The sequence below is a fragment of the Pseudophryne corroboree genome, chromosome 1 (assembly GCF_028390025.1).
Source record: "Pseudophryne corroboree isolate aPseCor3 chromosome 1, aPseCor3.hap2, whole genome shotgun sequence".
Taxonomy (NCBI): domain Eukaryota; kingdom Metazoa; phylum Chordata; class Amphibia; order Anura; family Myobatrachidae; genus Pseudophryne; species Pseudophryne corroboree.
In genome coordinates this window covers 196,383,628-196,400,725 of record NC_086444.1, presented here as the reverse complement: position 1 = coordinate 196,400,725, position 17,098 = coordinate 196,383,628, and the positions used below count along the sequence as shown (strand labels likewise).

Below are 17,098 nucleotides of genomic sequence, written 5' to 3'. Positions count from 1 at the left end.
TGATTGTGCATTCATGGCATAAACAGTAGTGCCATAAAAAATATATTTTGAAAGCAGCTTACTTTTGGTGTGTTGAGCTGCTTTCAGCTTTCAACTCAAAACCGCCCAGTGTGTATGCCCCAGCGGTGAGTGCTGATGCGCGCCCCTGCTACATCGCCGTTGGCCGCCGTTCACCTGCTGGTATTACCAGCAGATGAACGGCGGGGTGAACGGCTTTTCATAGCGTCCTACTATGGAAAGCCGTTCACCCCCGCTGACATCGCTGGGCAGGAGGGAAAATCGCTCAGTGTGTATGTACCTTTAGTTCTTTGATAGATATTGCATACTTATATGACACTTTCTTTTTTTTATATATTTGTTCTATATTTAGAAGAAACGGGTTGGGTATGATATGTCGGCTGCCGGGATCCCGGCGGTCAACTTAACAGACATCGGGATCCCTGCAGCAGAATGCCGGTGTGGGGGGCCAGTGCAACATAGTCGTTGACACCCACGAGTGGGAATAGACCTTGTGGGTCGGCATTCCAACTGCTGGCATTTTTAGCGTTCAGGATCCCGGCATCGGCATGCTGACCGCCGGGATCCCGAGCACCGGTAACATAACTGCATCCCAGAAGAAACTGTATATACTACACTCACAATATTTATATGCAAGAATTTAGATAAATGTATACTTAGAAATCCCCTAAACCTGAGGAAATCCTGCAGGATAAAAGAAACAATTAAACTTGCACTGACAGGGATATACTGTAGGGATATACTGTAATTAGCAGTTGGTCAGGTCTAAATGAAAAATTTGGTGGGGGAAGGTGAGGGTCCAGGAATGCACATCTGCTCAGCACCCCGGAGGCTCCCACTGAACATGTGCGGGGGTGGAGTGGCTCACTGGTAGGCCCCATATCAGAGCCTTCCTACCTCTATGTCTGTCTGTTTTTACCCAGTTTTGTTCTATTACTGTTGTTCTAATTGTAAAGCGCAACGGAATATGCTGCGCTTTATAAGAAACTGTTAATAAATAAATAATTCACAGTCTGCTACAGAGTTAGGCCACAGTCTCTAGTATAAAACTTGTCTTGGATGAATTGTGTCAATGTTTCTTGTATAACTGGGCAGCATGGTTAGCATAATGGTTAGCATTGCCGTTTTATAGCCTCATGAGTTCAATTCCAGACAAGACACTATCTGCATGGAGTTGCATGCAAAGCCAATGTTCACGTAGTTCAGTGATTTTTTTGCTAATATGCATGCACGAAAATCCCTAAAATGTCTTGGAAAAGTGCTGCACATTCTTAGGTGGTGACTGGAAGAATGCTATTCAGACACTACAAAATAGTCCGTCTTCTTGGCGTGTTGTGGGAGTGTCACAGACGTGTCACTGAAGTGTTTGCCTACACAGATGCTCATTGGTTCACATTGGAGGCCAAGCAAAATCTGCCCCTGCCATATGGCTGGTTCACCAGGCAGTATTACAGTGTCTTCAGACGCTCAAAGTGGGCGCCTGAGTCCAAAGTGGACACTCATAAGCATGGATGTGTACACCAAGGAAGGGCTATGTAGTGTCATCTGCATAACGCCACAGAATTACCACTGCAGTCGCATCTGCATCCACCTCTGAATCAGCCCCATATGTCCTCCTTGTGTCTGTGCACCCTCCAAAGGTCGGTAGGTTAATTTGCCTCTGATAAACAAATGAACCCTAGCGCATGTGTGTCCATGTGATAGGGAATACAGATTTTCAGCTCTATTAGGACAGGGTCTGATGTGAACAATTATTCTCTGTCAAATGCTGTATAATAAGGGGTTGGGTGTAAGTTACCAGCGGTCGGGATGCCGGCGTTCAGTATACTGACACTGGTATCCCGACAACTGAAATCCCAAAAGGGGTGAGCTACCTATATTCTCCCCTAACCCTCCCTTCCCGTAGCCTAACCCTAACCTTACCCTTTGATGCCTAACCCTAACCTCCCCCATTTTTGGCTAAACCTAACCCCGCCCCTTTCCCACAGTCTAAACCTAACCGTCCCCACTTAGTGCCTAAACCTAATACCCCTCCCCACCCCACCCCGGTGGTGCCTAACCCCCTCCCCGCAGCCTAATCCTAAACTCCCGGGGTGGCGCCTAACCCTAACCCCTAAACCTAACCCTCTTGCTATACTCAGGGTTGGGATGCAGGCTGTCAGGATTCCAGTGTCAGTGTCCTGACCTTTACCGGATTCCGGCGTCGGTATTCTGACGGGTATTGTGATCCTGACAGCCGGCATCTTATCCGGATCCGGTAATAAGTGTGCGCTCTATAAATAACTGTAAATAAATAATAACTGACCATAGGGTGTGGACATACAGTGCTATCGCTGTCATACCTGAAGGGAATTCTCCTTTTTACGACTAGAATAGATACATTTTTACCATTTGATAATTAACCACTATCACTGGGAATAACTGTTTTATTCCTAGTCTACACAATAAATTGCATATTGTTTTTACCTCAAGACCTGTAGGGCTCTCTTTTGAGATCCTATTACTTTAAACGTGATTTTATGGGGGCTTAAATGAGCAAATATTAAGAAAACAGAGGGAAGAAATACTCTTTTCATATTTACACCAAAATGCAATCAGCTAGTTTTCCTGAGCAAATCAACACAAAATTACATAACAGTCACATTACATATAGTCTGACAAAGTTATAAAGGACTGGGAACAAAGGTGGACATTTTCTGTGGTGAGACAACCAAATGTGGAATCCTGCAATACATCTGCAAAGAGTAAAGCTTTCCACACACTGGCAGATATAATAGACATTCATGACAAAATCTTAAAAAAGCAGGGTTTTAGCACTTGTACATAATATACAGATCTGAGGAACCTACATTAGTGCGATACAATGATGGCATGCACAGGCAGACACTCATGCTCTGACTGACTCTACCATTCTTCCTTGAGCTACATCTGCTAGCATCCTTTCACATGCAGATTGGAATCTGCTATCTCTGTGCAAATACATGGGGTGATCAGCCCTCAACTTGTTCAACAACTGCCAGGGCAAATGGGCAGCTTTCAATTGTTAAAACTTTCACCAATGTGAGATATTAACATCCAGTCTGAGTTACCCATCATGTAAGTTACAGTGAGTAGAGGGGGAAAATGCAGCAGGAAAAGATGACTGCATTCTACAGACATATTTCCTGCTGGAGCTCAGGGAATGTCAAACATTGCATGCAAGATCCCTGGGCTACAGCTGATGCTACAGCCAGCTACATTTATTTATACAATTATACTGTATCAGCCTGGAATCATTTTCCCCTTTCTCACATATATCTATGCTGCATTCCTGCTGGAGCATTCCCTCCATTCTGCAATCTGCAGCGGCACTTGTTAACTATTAAATGCATGAAGGGCTGGGCTTTTGTAATCTGCAATTGCTGCTGTTGCTGTGAAGTAAACACGAGCAAAAAATAAAAAAAATAAAAAAAAACAATGGCACATCCTATAAAGTTTTCTGGAAGAAGGAGGGGGTAAAGGATAGGATAGAAGGCATATATAAGTTCTAAGAAAAAAAAAAAAAAAAAAAAGGGTGAGAGGGTTGGAGCATGCGCAGTGCGGTTGTTTTTCACAAAGCTGTGCATAAAGTGAACCGGCACACTGCAGACAGCCGTCTTTGTAAGGAGACCATTGAGCTGAACACTGGCAGTCCGCAGCTGCTCTCAACCCCAATGAGCTGCCTGCACCACCAGCACTGAGCCTGTTATTTTTTACAAGGCATTTCTCAGTGCAATATAAGATCTCATTTTATATGAGATCTTAGCAATTATTACCCCTCCACTCCCTCCCTCATTGAGACTTCTAGATCTATTTTTATACATTTTTGTTACAATCATGGTGCTGGGGAAGGTGAAGAGTCTCACTATAAGCTTTGACTGTCTGAATGGCAGCCCTGTCCCTGTCTATTCCAGCGGGGACACCGTCTCAGGGAAGGTAAATCTGGAAGTTACTGGGGAGATCAGAGTGAAATCTCTGAGGATCCATGCCAGGGGACACGCCAAAGTACGATGGACTGAGTCTAGGAATGCTGGATCTAACACTGCCTATACCCAAAATTATACTGAGGAAGTGGAGTATTTCAGCCACAAGGACATCCTGATCGGCCATGAAAGAGGTGAGTGCCCCTAAGCTTAATGTAAGATAGAAGGATGCTCCTCTGGTACACAGCATGCCAGTAATGTGTAAATGGGGAATGGTCTTTGTTATGAGCTGATTTATTGTTTGGTGATTAATGTAGTCTGGATGGAAAGTGGTGCCAGTATAAATGATTAGGTCTGCATGTGTGTAGATGTGGCCAGGTATGGCACAGCTGATCTGCACATCTGCAATACACACCTACAAAAGTTGGGACGGAGAAGGGGTGCCCATCTCCAGTAACAGTGAGGAGATGGAATGGGTGCAGGGTGCTAGCACATAGGGTTGAGAAGTCATTTCATGAAGTGTGTGTGTGTGGGGGGGGGGGGTTGGGGGTGAAGGAATCATCTTGTTTTTCTGAAGTTTCCAGCAGCCTTTGTTAGAAGCGGTTCAATCCTGTTTTGGGCTAGTGGTGTCAGTGGAGAGAGCTGTGGAAGTGGGAGGGGGAGCCTCCTCTGCTCCCCAGGCATTGGCTGTGCGGCTGTCAGCTGGTGCCAATGACTTCATATCTTCCACACTCGCACTCAAGATAAAATGGATCCAAAAATAAAATTTCTACCAACAAGGTGCAGTGCTGGAAGATGCCAGTCACTGAGTGGCCAGGTCAGCGAGGAGAGGCTGGCAGGCTACATGGGGTGGCTGGTGGGACGTATGCACCGTGTGCTGCCCAGCACCAGTTGCCTCACCAATCTGACCCAGATGCTGCATGTGTCTCCTCTTCTGCCCCCAACTCGCTGCAGTGTAGTAGGAGAGAACTTGTCTATTGCTCATGGATATTGCTAAGATGCAGTGTTGCAGAATGGGGGAGCTATGTCTTCTAATGGATTGTGTTATTTATTACACATACATACAGTATAATATCTACAAGTGATTACACTGTTGGTTTATATGTGTCACCTTACACTGCAGCATGGCCATAGTACAATAGGTAATCAATACATACAATAGGTATCCGCTGCTGTGTTATCCACCCATGGGCAGGCTGTGCCATTGCGGCAGTGACTGGGTTAATTCTGACCCACTTCTTTTACATGCAGCCCGGTAGGCGACTCTCACACAAGCCTGGTTATGGGAGAGGAGGGGGTAGTGGAGTAAAGCCGCACCCAGAACTCCGCTTATTGGTCAGTGGGCTTTTGTTAGGCTGTTGTCAAGGAGATGGTAGCGCTCTGTGACTGGCTGATGCTGTTGCTTAGGGCACCCAGGAGCAGGTGGAGAGAGGTGGGCGTAGCAATGACGTTGTAAGGACGGCTATTAACTCGTGCAGCTGTGCAGTAGGCAGGGTGCTGGGGCTGTGATGCCATGTAGAGCTGGTGTAACAATGCGTTGCCTATTCCCACCATAAGAATAGGAAGCTATCTATGAACTGGTTCCACACGGTCACAGTGAGACCTGACCAAAGCCTGTGGTTTCTCCAGCTGTTGAACTAAAAGGCATGTCCTATGTAATGGACCCTACACAATCTGTGACCTGCGACCCCTGTCACACGGCTCCATAGCAATGCATGCTAATATGGACGAGATTGCCCATATTGGCTTGCATGCATAAGCGACCTGGGACCAACTATGAACGAGTGTGGGGCCGCACATCGTTGGTACCTACACAATGAACGATATGAACGAGTTCAGATCGGTCACTAAAATCTTTTAAAGGGCCCTACACATTAATAGATCCACCGCAGAGCTGCCCGACGGCGGATACGGGCGACGTAGTGACTGTTTCTTCACCCCCCCATCACCCGGCTCCATAGAAGTGCAGGCTAATATGGACGAGATCGTCCATATTGGCCTGTATGCACAGGCAACGGGGCACCAACGATGAACGAGCGCGGGTCCGCGCATCGTTCATCGCTTGTGCCTCCACACTGCACGATATGAACGGTATCTCGTTCATTAATGAACAAGATCGTTCATATCTTTGAACATTATCGCCCAGTGTGTAGGGCCTATAAGTTGTAAGATGTATAGAAAAGTGAATATAAGGTCCCTTGCATCACACGCTTTTATTATTTCTTTAGACTGATCTGTTAAGAAATTGTTCTTATATGAAAACTTAATGACTTAGTAGCAATGCCTTACCCTATAACTTAAGACCCACTAAAATCTTGGTATTTTGGAGAAGTATGTAATTTGAATTTGTGTAGCGGTCCCGTGCATCATGGATAATAGTGTGTATAATAAATATATAAACATTTTTCCCCCGGCCATGTTATTTATCTGAGCATGGAGATAGCTTCAGGCTTTGCATGAGTGGTTAGTGATGACTGTCCAGTTTATGCTGTGGACAGTCATTAGCTTTTACCATAGTGTACTGTATATAGCACGTGCTACCCCCTCTGCCTGCTAAGCAGAGCTCGTTTCTAAGTACAGATTATACCTAATATGGATGTGTATTTGTAACATATGTGAAGGCATTTGAAATAATTGGTATATATTGTCCTAGGTGACAGGAGGGTTATCTGATTTATGCTTATCCATATTATGGGATCAAATCTTAGACATCACACAAGTGGTGTATAAGGAGTTTGAATGATAAGGAAACAATGATTCCAGCTGTCAATGAACTCGGCCTCTGTACATATGCTCTGAAATGGTACATAGCGGCCAGCAACATTGTTCCTTTTCCCTCATACTCCATAGAGTAGTGCAGGAAATGTAGCAAGGCTGATCCTACAGTAATAGGTGGCTATGTGCACCCCATCCCTCTGCGTGTTACAGTTAACGTTGCTATAATATCCCTTTAATCAGGGATACACATGGTTTACACAGGTTCTGTAGCTATCTGACTTCAAGTCTGCATTTCACCTGGTTTTAAGTATATGGCGGTGTGCATAATGTGCAGGGAAATGCACAGTCACATGGGCACACATTGCATGTGGCTCCATTCAATCCAGCATGGTCTCCAGTGGACCCGGAAGAAGGGGGCGTAAGAGACTAGAGAGCCTGGGCAGGGCCAGTAGGTTAGGTTGCGCACAGCCATCTCTGCAGCGAGCTACGTCATGTCTATGCATATTAGAGACTGGCTGAGGATCTGCTTGCACCGGTTCAGGCCGGTCCTCTCCTGCTGGAGTCTGCCTGTGATTGACAGCTCAAGACTTGTTTACCGCACAGTACTGCCGCTAGTGCTCTTTTCCAGGAGACTGCTGAGCTGGCATTTACAGAAAAGCAACTTTGCAGCAGAAATAAAAGAAAAAGTGAAACTGGTTTCTGAAATTAAAAAGATTAATATATAAATAGACATTTTTGCCTTTAGTACATGGTTATCTTTGTACTGACATAAAGAAAATTATTTTGATATAGTAGTCTTTGTTCATGTAACGTCTGATATTCACTACATGAATAAATGATAATTCATTTATTATACGTAGCTATAATTACTTTTTGCTGCATACTTTATATCTTTATTTTTACACTCTTTTTTTTTCCCTGTAATTCAGATTACGTTACGCGTTGCTCTCCACTAATTTCCCCCCACACTTCACACCCAGAATGAGATAAAATGTCTGGCGTGAGTTTGCCAAGGTAGATTGGGAAGGTCATGTTGTTTACTGCAAATAGAAACTCCTCCTCAATATCTCGATTATCCGGGTGCGGTTTAAACTCCACGACATGTTCTAGATTTTATTGTTTGCAAAAGACCTAGTTTGTTGGCTTGTCGTATTGTTCTTTCTCCCCGGCAGTTTCAGACTGTTGCTAGGCAATTTAAAGATCTGGAACATAATATTTTGTCACCTTTCAGTACAAAGATACATTGTGAAATACAGGTTGAGTATCCCTTATCCAAAATGCTTGGGACCAGAGGTATTTTGGATATCGGATTTTTCCGTATTTTGGAATAATTGCATACCATAATGAGATATCATGGTGATGGGACCTAAATCTAAGCACAGAATGCATTTATGTTTCATATACACCTTATACACACAGCCTGAAGGTTATTTTAGCCAATATTTTTTATAACTTTGTGCATTAAACAAAGTGTGTCTACATTCCCACAATTCATTTATGTTTCATATACACTTTATACACACAGCCTGAGGGTCATTTAATACAATATTTTAATAACTTTGTGTATTAAACAAAGTTTGTGTACATTGAGCCATCAAAAAACAAAGGTTTCACTATCTCACTCTCACTCAAAAAAGTCCGTATTTCGGAATATTCCGTATTTCGGAATATTTGGATATGGGATACTCAACCTGTAATGTATTTAAAATGGTTTAGTAAATCTTGCCTTGTGTTACATAATGTAAATCCATTATTTTCAAGCTTAACCCATAAATGGCTGACAGAACACAGTGACCTATTAAACATTTAGCCATCAAGATAATGCAAGTGGGTTAAATCTTTTTACATGGCCACTTTGTAGTGTTATAGTAGCAGGGTGCTTCGTATTGATCTGTGCTATAAGCTGAATGACTACATGCTATAAACAAGACATTAATGTCATATCATTGTCATTTTCTAGATGATGATAATTCAGAAGAAGGACTGACCACTATTCATTCAGGACGCCATGAATATGCATTTAGTTTTGAGCTTCCACAGACGTAAGTATCTCTTACTGTGCTGCCTCTTTCGTTAGCCTACGACAGAACCATTCCCTGATATAGCTGTATTTCCGACAAGCAGTTGCTACAAGTCATATGGCTCTTGTTACTAAACCTTGGAGAGAAATAAGGTGGAGAGAGATAAAGTAATAGCTAATCTTCTCCTGCCATGTTACAGGCTGAGTTGGAAAAATGAGTTAGGAGCTGGTTGGTTAGTAGTTTAGCACTCTCCACTTTCTTTCTCCAAGGCTTATAAAATAGACCCCATATTTACCGTAAATTATACACAGATTTTATAACGGGTGGTTACCATAAGATATTAATACCGCCAGACGTTCTTCTGCATATATCTCCCAATACTGTTATTTTTATATACTGGCCATATTTATTTAGATTTTTCACCCACTTATTGCTAAAAACTATATTTTATAGTCTCATGCTTATTTAAACATTATTTAAAGGTCAATAAGCTGAATTTAAGAACTAATAAACCTTTAGTCGAGCGCTGTCATTTAATTTTTGCCTTCCTCTCCTGCGCAGACCACTTGCTACCTCATTTGAAGGCAGACATGGCAGCGTACGTTATTGGGTGAAAGCAGAATTACACAGAGCCTGGCTGCTACCAGTAAAATTAAAGAAGGAATTCACCGTGTTTGAACATATAGATATCAACACTCCTTCATTACTGGTAAGAATTATTATTTTATTTTTATATCTTTTTTTTTTTTTCTTTACCACAATTTTTTTCACAATTTACTGCAGTGAAAAGGTTGAGCGTTTGGCTTTTTTTTTTCTCAACCACTTTGTTAAAATATTTGGTATTGAATTGGGAAAGGAGGTTCGTACCTGTATCCAAATTTAGGCTTATTAATGGGGTCACAGTGAAAACCACTCGTTTTAAAAGATGAATTGGGTATACTGCTTTCAAAGCTACAGAAACACATGGGGCATACGTCTAATTTACTAAGATCTTCTGTTATTTAGCTGGCCACTACCTAATTTAAATTGGAAAGAAATAACTCTTAAATGTTCTTTAATGGAAAATAAGGACTTGTTAGTTCTAACTGAAATAATCATGATTTTTTTTTATTTATTTTTTTATTACACAATTGAGGAAGTCATTTTGTGTCTCAAATGTCTATTTATCAGAAACCATCTTACAAATGACCACTCTGGTATAGTGGGCTCCCAGTAAATGCTTCTGCATGACTATGGTTCAGGATATAAAATGGCTGTCTCTAGTGTGTACAAATGACTGGTGCTCTTAACGTTTTTTGTTTTTTTTTGTGTGTGTTTTTTTTTTTTTTTAGTTTTTATGATTGTTTTTTTGTTTACTCACAATTTGTTTGGTGTAATCCATGTCTTATTACAATTGCACTTTTTTTCTTTTTCAGTCACCACAAGCGGGCACAAAAGAGAAAACTCTGTGTTGCTGGTTTTGTACCTCAGGTCCCATATCCCTAAGTGCCAAAATAGAAAGGAAGGGCTACACCCCAGGTAAGCATTTGGAAAACACGCACATCTCATACCAGTTTTGCATTCACATGCTTTATAGCTTTGCTTGATAGTTTAGAGCCAAAATTAATGCAAGCAACAAAGATTAAATTATGTATGTTTTAATGTTGCCTTTCCTTTGCAAATCCCCTAACAACTGTGTATTATCTTCTTGTAGGGGAATCCATTCAAATCTTTGCTGAGATTGAGAATTGCTCCTCCCGCATGGTTGTTCCTAAAGCTGCCATTTATCAAACGCAGACCTTCTATGCCAAAGGGAAAATGAAGGAGGTTAAGCAACTTGTTGCCAATTTGCGTGGAGAGTCGCTCAGTTCTGGAAAAACAGAGACTTGGAATGGCAAGATGCTAAAAATCCCACCCGTCTCCCCCTCTATCATTGACTGCAGCATAATCCGCGTGGAATATTCTCTTATGGTACGTATAACCAGATAATACTCCAATCCAGAAAAGTGCCTACATTATTTGCTTACGCTATATAGCGCCTTAGGTAAATGCTTTTTTTTTTTTCTAGGTATTCAGGTCAGTCATCACTGACAACAATAAAGACTTCATCCATTCCACCCATCCAACTTAACTAATATCAGCGGGTGATTAAGGGACATTATTGTTAGGGCGTGCTTTTCTGCCCTTGCACCACGGTGCCCTGCCCGATTCCTAGAGTGAACACTAAAGTCTATAGACACACTCTCTTCTTAACTAGTGCTAATACAGATAATTGGCTGCTTCTGAATAGCTAGAGTGATAAGACCGCATATAGCAATTAAACTTGTTTGGATAAAAATGTTCGTACCGTATATTGATAATTACACCCTTTATAATATCTAGATCAGTTATAAATTTAACATTGGCCCTCATTCCGAGTTGATCGCTCGCTGCCGTTTTTCGCAGCGATCAGGTTACTACTGCATATGCACCGCAATGCGCACGCGCGTCGTACAGGTACAAACAGCATCGTTGCTGTGCAATGCTTCTAGCGACTAATCCATTCGCACAACCGATCGCAAGGAGATTGACAGGAAGAGGGCATTTATGGGTGTCAACTGACCATTTTCTGGGAGTGGTAGGGAAAACGCAGGCGTGTCCAGGCGTTTTCAGGACGGGTGTCTGACGTCCATTCCGGGACCGGACAGGCTGAAGTGATCGCAAGGGTTGAGTAAGTTCAGACCTACTCTGAAACTGCAAAAAACTTTTTCGTACCACTCGGCTGCACATGCGATCGCACACTTGCAAAGCGAAAATACACTGCCCCGTGGGCGGCGACTATGCGTTTGCACGGCTGCAAAAAGTAGCTAGTGAGCGATCAACTCGGAATGAGGGCCATTGTTCAGCAATGGTCACCCTTTGTTAGGATAAGAACATATGCACATTGCATCAGGCAAAGCTTGCACAAAACAATTTCCTATAGTAATGTTTGTTTAGTACCTTTTTATGTTTTAGTGATTTATTGTTATTTCATTATTTATTTATTATTATTTTTTAGGTATATGTGGATATTCCTGGCGCTATGGATTTATTTCTCACTTTACCATTGGTCATTGGGACAATTCCTCTACATCCATTTGGCAGTCGGACTTCGAGTGTAAGCAGCCAGTACAGCATCAGTAATTGGCTGGGATTAGTACTGCCCGAGCGACCTGAAGGTAATTTCCTAATCTTCTTTTTTTTTTTTACATTCCACATCTGGCAGGTGTCGCAATTCCCCCACGTTCCTCCACGTGCTAGTCACCGTCAACAGGCATGTACATGATCATGCGATACTATTGCATTACAGCCAGAGCCTAAATGCACGTGTCCTTTCCCAACGCCATGGCTCAAAGCTAGACATTTAAAGCCAGGTGTTTTATTTTATTTTACATTGGATCTTTTTCTTTTTTTACAATATATGTATGTGTTCTCTTTCCAGCACCTCCAAGTTATGCAGAAATTGTCACAGAAGAGCAAAGACAAAATCTGGTATCCTCTAATATTTGTGATCATTTTGAGTTGGCACTTCAAGGACCACTGTTTGCATATATTCAAGAATTTCGTTATCTGCCTCCTCCTCTCTACTCAGAGGTAAGTACATTTTATTCAGTGCCATGCATATGTGTTATTTCCATGTGAGGTACAATTGTATTTCATGGTCCTCTCATACAAACAGTGATACTCATGTCACTGGGAGTGCTACCAGTTAGTAGAACGTTTTGAGCTGTCTTTCTACTGCCTGACTTGGCTGCTCACATTTATTAGAGAAATAAAAACCTTTAAATAAGCATTATAATGCAGTCATTCTATAATTTGACAAGAAAGCAACGTTAAAAAATAATTGGAGGAAAAAAACAACTTTTATAGTCAATTAGTCAAGCCCTTTGTCGTCTTTTTAGCTGGATTGTGACCGTAAACACTGATTTCTCTGTCACATGATGGACAACCCACCACCACTGACCACTAATGACAATGGCACAACCTAATTTTCACAATACAACTAAGCTCTTTGTTCATGAGCTCAGTCTAAGAGAACTCGTGTAGGATTCCCTGGCAACGAAAGAAAAACTCCTTGTTAATCATTCTGTTTGTACTATACAGAGAGAAAGCAGCATAAATTAAACCTTTTCAAAGCATTATTATTCCATTATAAACTACAACAGCGCAGTAACCAAAATGTGTTTTAGATTGCCAAGGTAAAAGCACAGGCAATTGTTTTATGGAAAATAAGTACATGTTACAATGGCCTGGTGAGATAGTGTTGTTTTATCAGCGGCGCTGTATACATATTTTAATGTAGGCAACTAGGGCCTAATTCAGACCTGATCGCAGCAGCAAATTTGTTCTCTAATGGGCAAAACCACGTGCACTGCAGGGGGGGCAGATTTAACATGTGCAGAGAGAGCTACATTTGGGTGGGTTATATGGTTTCTGTGCAGGGTAAATACTGGCAGCTTAATTTTTACACTGCAATTTATATTTCAGTTTGAATACGCCCCACCCAAATCTAACTCTCTGCACATGTTATATCTGCCCCCCCTGCAGACATAGTTTTGTCCATTAGAGAACAATTTGCTGCTGCGATCAGGTCTGAATTAGGCCCTTAATGTCTTCTCTAGCATACTGATGACCTAACGCAGTATGTATTCCGATCCACTAAGCTGCATATTACATTTGGAGAATGTATGACGTACTTATTCTTTGACGATGTAACTTGTGGTTTCACAGACCGTGTGATATATGCCCCAGTTAATTATGTCTGAATATTGTATTGTATTGTTTTATTTTCTAAAGTGACTTAGATCGACGCCTTTTCTGTTTCCTTAGGTCGATCCAAATCCCGATCACCCCACTGAGGAACATCCCTCCTGTCCATCTCGCTGAAAGGATTTGCTATATTCAGCCGATGAAACTAACTTAGCTGCTGCAATGATCAGGCAGCCATAATGAAGACTCTCACTTTCACAGAATGCAGTTTGAGTCTCACCTTTGGAAGTTCCAAACTGAATTGACCTGTGGTCATGACTATGGCGCTTACGGCTTTGTAACAAGTTTGCGCTCCATACTTTGGAGGTTGGACTGCCTCGCTGTTGGCACACAAAGATGCTGCACTCATACAGTACCAAGCCAAGCAACGAGACGCCCGGGGCATAGTGACAAGAGGATCCGGGTTCCACTGTAACACTGAAAATTTGCACACCTTCAGTGTGTATGTAGAGCAGCTTGGAATCACTACAGCTTTCTTTTTTTCCCTCATTTAACTTGGTTGTGTTGTGCACACCAGGAAGCAAATGAAAGCTTTGAGAAACTATACAATGACAAATGCACTAATATATATATTTTTTTCTTTGTTCTATTGTAGCCGGGCTTTACCTGCATATTTACATGCTTCGTATTGTCCAATATGGCTGCATGCGCATCATCGTCCGCTTGCATACAGCAATGGATTTTTTTTTTTACACACATCAAATGCCTTCATGCCAATCTTTATTGCTGTTATGTTTTGCAGCCTACTGTTATAGAATAGCACCAATTCCAGCTGGTTAGAAAATACAGAAGGAAAAAATAGCAACAAAAAATAAGACATGAGGAAATCTGGCGTTCATCAAGATTGTACACTTAGTTTCTTTCAGAGACGTGTTGCCTTTATACTGTCACCCCAAGCAGGATTTTGTTACAGACTTCCTACAAATCACTTAATCTCAGGAGATTTCATCACTTGCCAAACTTCGGAATGCTATATGTGTCTTTATGTTGCACTGTACTTTGTAGGGGGTTATGGAGTGGTGTCACCAATAACATGCACAAGAAAGTTAAGAAGAAAAAAAACTTCTATTCCCACAATTTTGTTTCCTTCATATTTAATAACACACACGTTGTCTTTTTGGTCAAAATAGGGCATTTTTTTTTTTTTTTTTTTACAAATAATGAGACCTATTCCATCTTGACAGTAATTTGTACGACTGTTATTGCTTTATTGATGCACAGAAAATAGTATACATGTAATAGCACTCAACATGTTGCTTTATAGTTTGTATTTTAGCACAAGGTATGGGCTCCTATGCTGGTAATATTTTGTGTATTTCTATTAACAGTATTAATAGGCTTTATGCCATTGGTTATATAATATTGTCATCGTGTTGATTGGAAACCAAGGTTTATCTATGGAATGATGGACGGCTAATATAAGGTCATTCGTTCCTGTCACTACAAAATAACAAACACATAGTGCGTATGTGTTGAGTGTTACTGTATGCCATTTGTTTTTGCTTTGCATCAATCCACATCATGACCGAACTATATAATATGCTAGTAATATAACACATCTGAAAGTTGTATTTTAGTGGTCACCAGTCTACTATGTGTTCTATGCCAGATCAAAGTACAGCATAATAATTGTCCTGTAAGGAACTAATGTTAAGAACTTGTAACATTAAGCTATTTGCAAGTGTCCCTTTTTTTTTTTTTTTTTAAGCTATTTTAATAAAGACTTCCAGGAAGAAAGTACAAAAAAAAAAAAAAACTTCCAGCGTGGAGATATAAACTTTTTTTTAGTCACGTTTTAAGTGATTAATCTGGCGTTTGGATTTCTCTATGTGACAATGCAGAGGGAGCGACAGCAGTTTTGACAATGTCCCCTTTTTTTTTTTTTTTTTCCCCCTGCATGTGGATAACGTTTGTTTCCACAATCTTGTTTCAGTGCTAATCTTATATATTTTATTGCTCCTCCCCTTTTTTTTTTCTCCCGCCCCCCCCCCCCCCCTTCACCCCCCCCCCTCGCTCTCCCCATAACATAGAAAACTGGGAACAATTTCCTGACTTGCCTAGGAAAGTACAGGCACCCTTTATCTATATAGGGTTGACCAATAGTTCATAGCCACTGCAAATGTATGTGAAGTTTAGCATTATTCGAGCCACTGGCACTGTATTGCATGAAATGTGGTAAATCAAAAATGTTTAACTTCTGCAAAGTTTGTGAAAATATTTATTTACTCTGTTTTAATGGCATTATGGTTTTTTTTTTTTTTTTTTTTTTCTTTCATTTTAAAGTACTGGTCAGATTCTTACAAAACAGTTGGCATATGTAGTCCAGTATTCAAGATGGTTTCCTAACTAGGAATAAGTGAATGAAATCCAAATTTCTAGAAAAACAAAGTGCAATATTAAGTGTATGCTTATAGATACTAATCTATGGCTGTTTGTACTTTTTACTTTTTGTTTTGGTGCTGAAAATGGTTTTTATTGTAGGCTCCAGTTTAAAACAAACTGCGGAAAATGTAAAATTTTCCTGTTCTTCCTTGTTTAAAAAAATAAATAAAATTGAAATAAAAAAAAATATTTTTTAATAGCTATGTCTTCAGCTGTTTTTGTTTGTTGGGTTGGCGTGTGCGTGTGGGGGGCTTTTTTAGTTTTGTTTTTTGTTTGTATGTTTTTTTACTTCATTAAAGTCCTAAATGAGCAATAGAAAATATCAACAAAGACTACACTACACAGCACCTCTTTCTTGGAGTGGCAGATTCTATATGTGGTGTTTTTTTTTTTTTTTTTTTTGTAAAACATCAACAAACCTTGTTGGGGATTGTGGGTTCCATCCATTGGTAGTCATGACTGAACGCTGCTGAAAGTGGTTCAGCTGGTGACAATACTTAGACCCTCTTACATATAACCCCATGGTGTCCACATTGTGATTGGAGATATTGGGGTAAATGTATGAAGCAGTGATAAGAGTAGAGAAGTGAGCCAGTGGAGAAGTTGCCCATGGCAACCAATCAGCTGCCCTGTATAATTTTTATAGTATGCAAATTATAAATGTGACTTCAATGCTGATTTGGTTACCATATGCAACTTCTCCACTCTTATCACTGCTTTTATACATTTACCATAATGTCTACATCCCTTAATTTTTATTTTTATTTTGGGGGGGTGGGGGGGATATTTTCTTCAATTCCTCAAAAAAAAAAAAATAATATCCCATTGACACTAGTAATCCGTAATTAATATCGATCAAATAATGTCATGGGATCTATCTCTGATATTACATCTATATTTAACTCCTCCATTTTGTTTAGTTATCTGAAAGCATAAATGCATACACTTGGTTGTCTCGGACTAAGGGGGTAATTCCAAGTTGTTCGCAGCAGGGATTTTGTTAGCAGTTGGGCAAAACCATGTGCACTGCAGGGGAGGCAGATATAACATGTGCAGAGAGAGTTAGATTTGGGTGGGGTGAGTTCAATCTGCAATCTAAATTGCAGTGTAAAAATAAAGCAGCCAGTATTTACCCTGCACAGAAACAAAATAACCCACCCAAATCTTACTCTCTCTGCACATGTTACTTCTGCCCCCTCTCCCCCTCCCCGCACTGCACATGGTTTTGCCCAACTGCTAAAAAATTTCCTG

General features: G+C 40.9%; 1 protein-coding gene across 1 annotated transcript; it reads left to right on the top strand.

The window, feature by feature from the left end:
• The first annotated feature begins 3,629 nt into the window (after positions 1 to 3,629).
• ARRDC3 (arrestin domain containing 3) lies at positions 3,630 to 16,046 on the top strand. Its single transcript, XM_063964004.1, has 8 exons — positions 3,630 to 4,153; positions 8,638 to 8,719; positions 9,260 to 9,407; positions 10,114 to 10,216; positions 10,392 to 10,648; positions 11,715 to 11,874; positions 12,138 to 12,289; positions 13,526 to 16,046. The coding sequence occupies exons 1-8, from the start codon at positions 3,874 to 3,876 to the stop codon at positions 13,580 to 13,582; spliced, it is 1,239 nt and encodes a 412-aa protein (XP_063820074.1). The 5' UTR covers positions 3,630 to 3,873; the 3' UTR covers positions 13,583 to 16,046.
• Positions 16,047 to 17,098: the final 1,052 nt, after the last annotated feature.

What these genes read in the sequence shown, in the direction of transcription:
- ARRDC3 (XM_063964004.1), top strand. Translation starts at nt 3,874, where the DNA reads ATGGTGCTGGGGAAGGTGAAGAGTCTCACTATAAGCTTTGACTGTCTG. An exon ending in CCTGATCGGCCATGAAAGAG is followed by an intron (nt 4,154 to 8,637) that starts GTGAGTGCCCCT and finishes GTCATTTTCTAG; the next exon opens with ATGATGATAATTCAGAAGAA. An exon ending in TCAACACTCCTTCATTACTG is followed by an intron (nt 9,408 to 10,113) that starts GTAAGAATTATT and finishes TTTCTTTTTCAG; the next exon opens with TCACCACAAGCGGGCACAAA.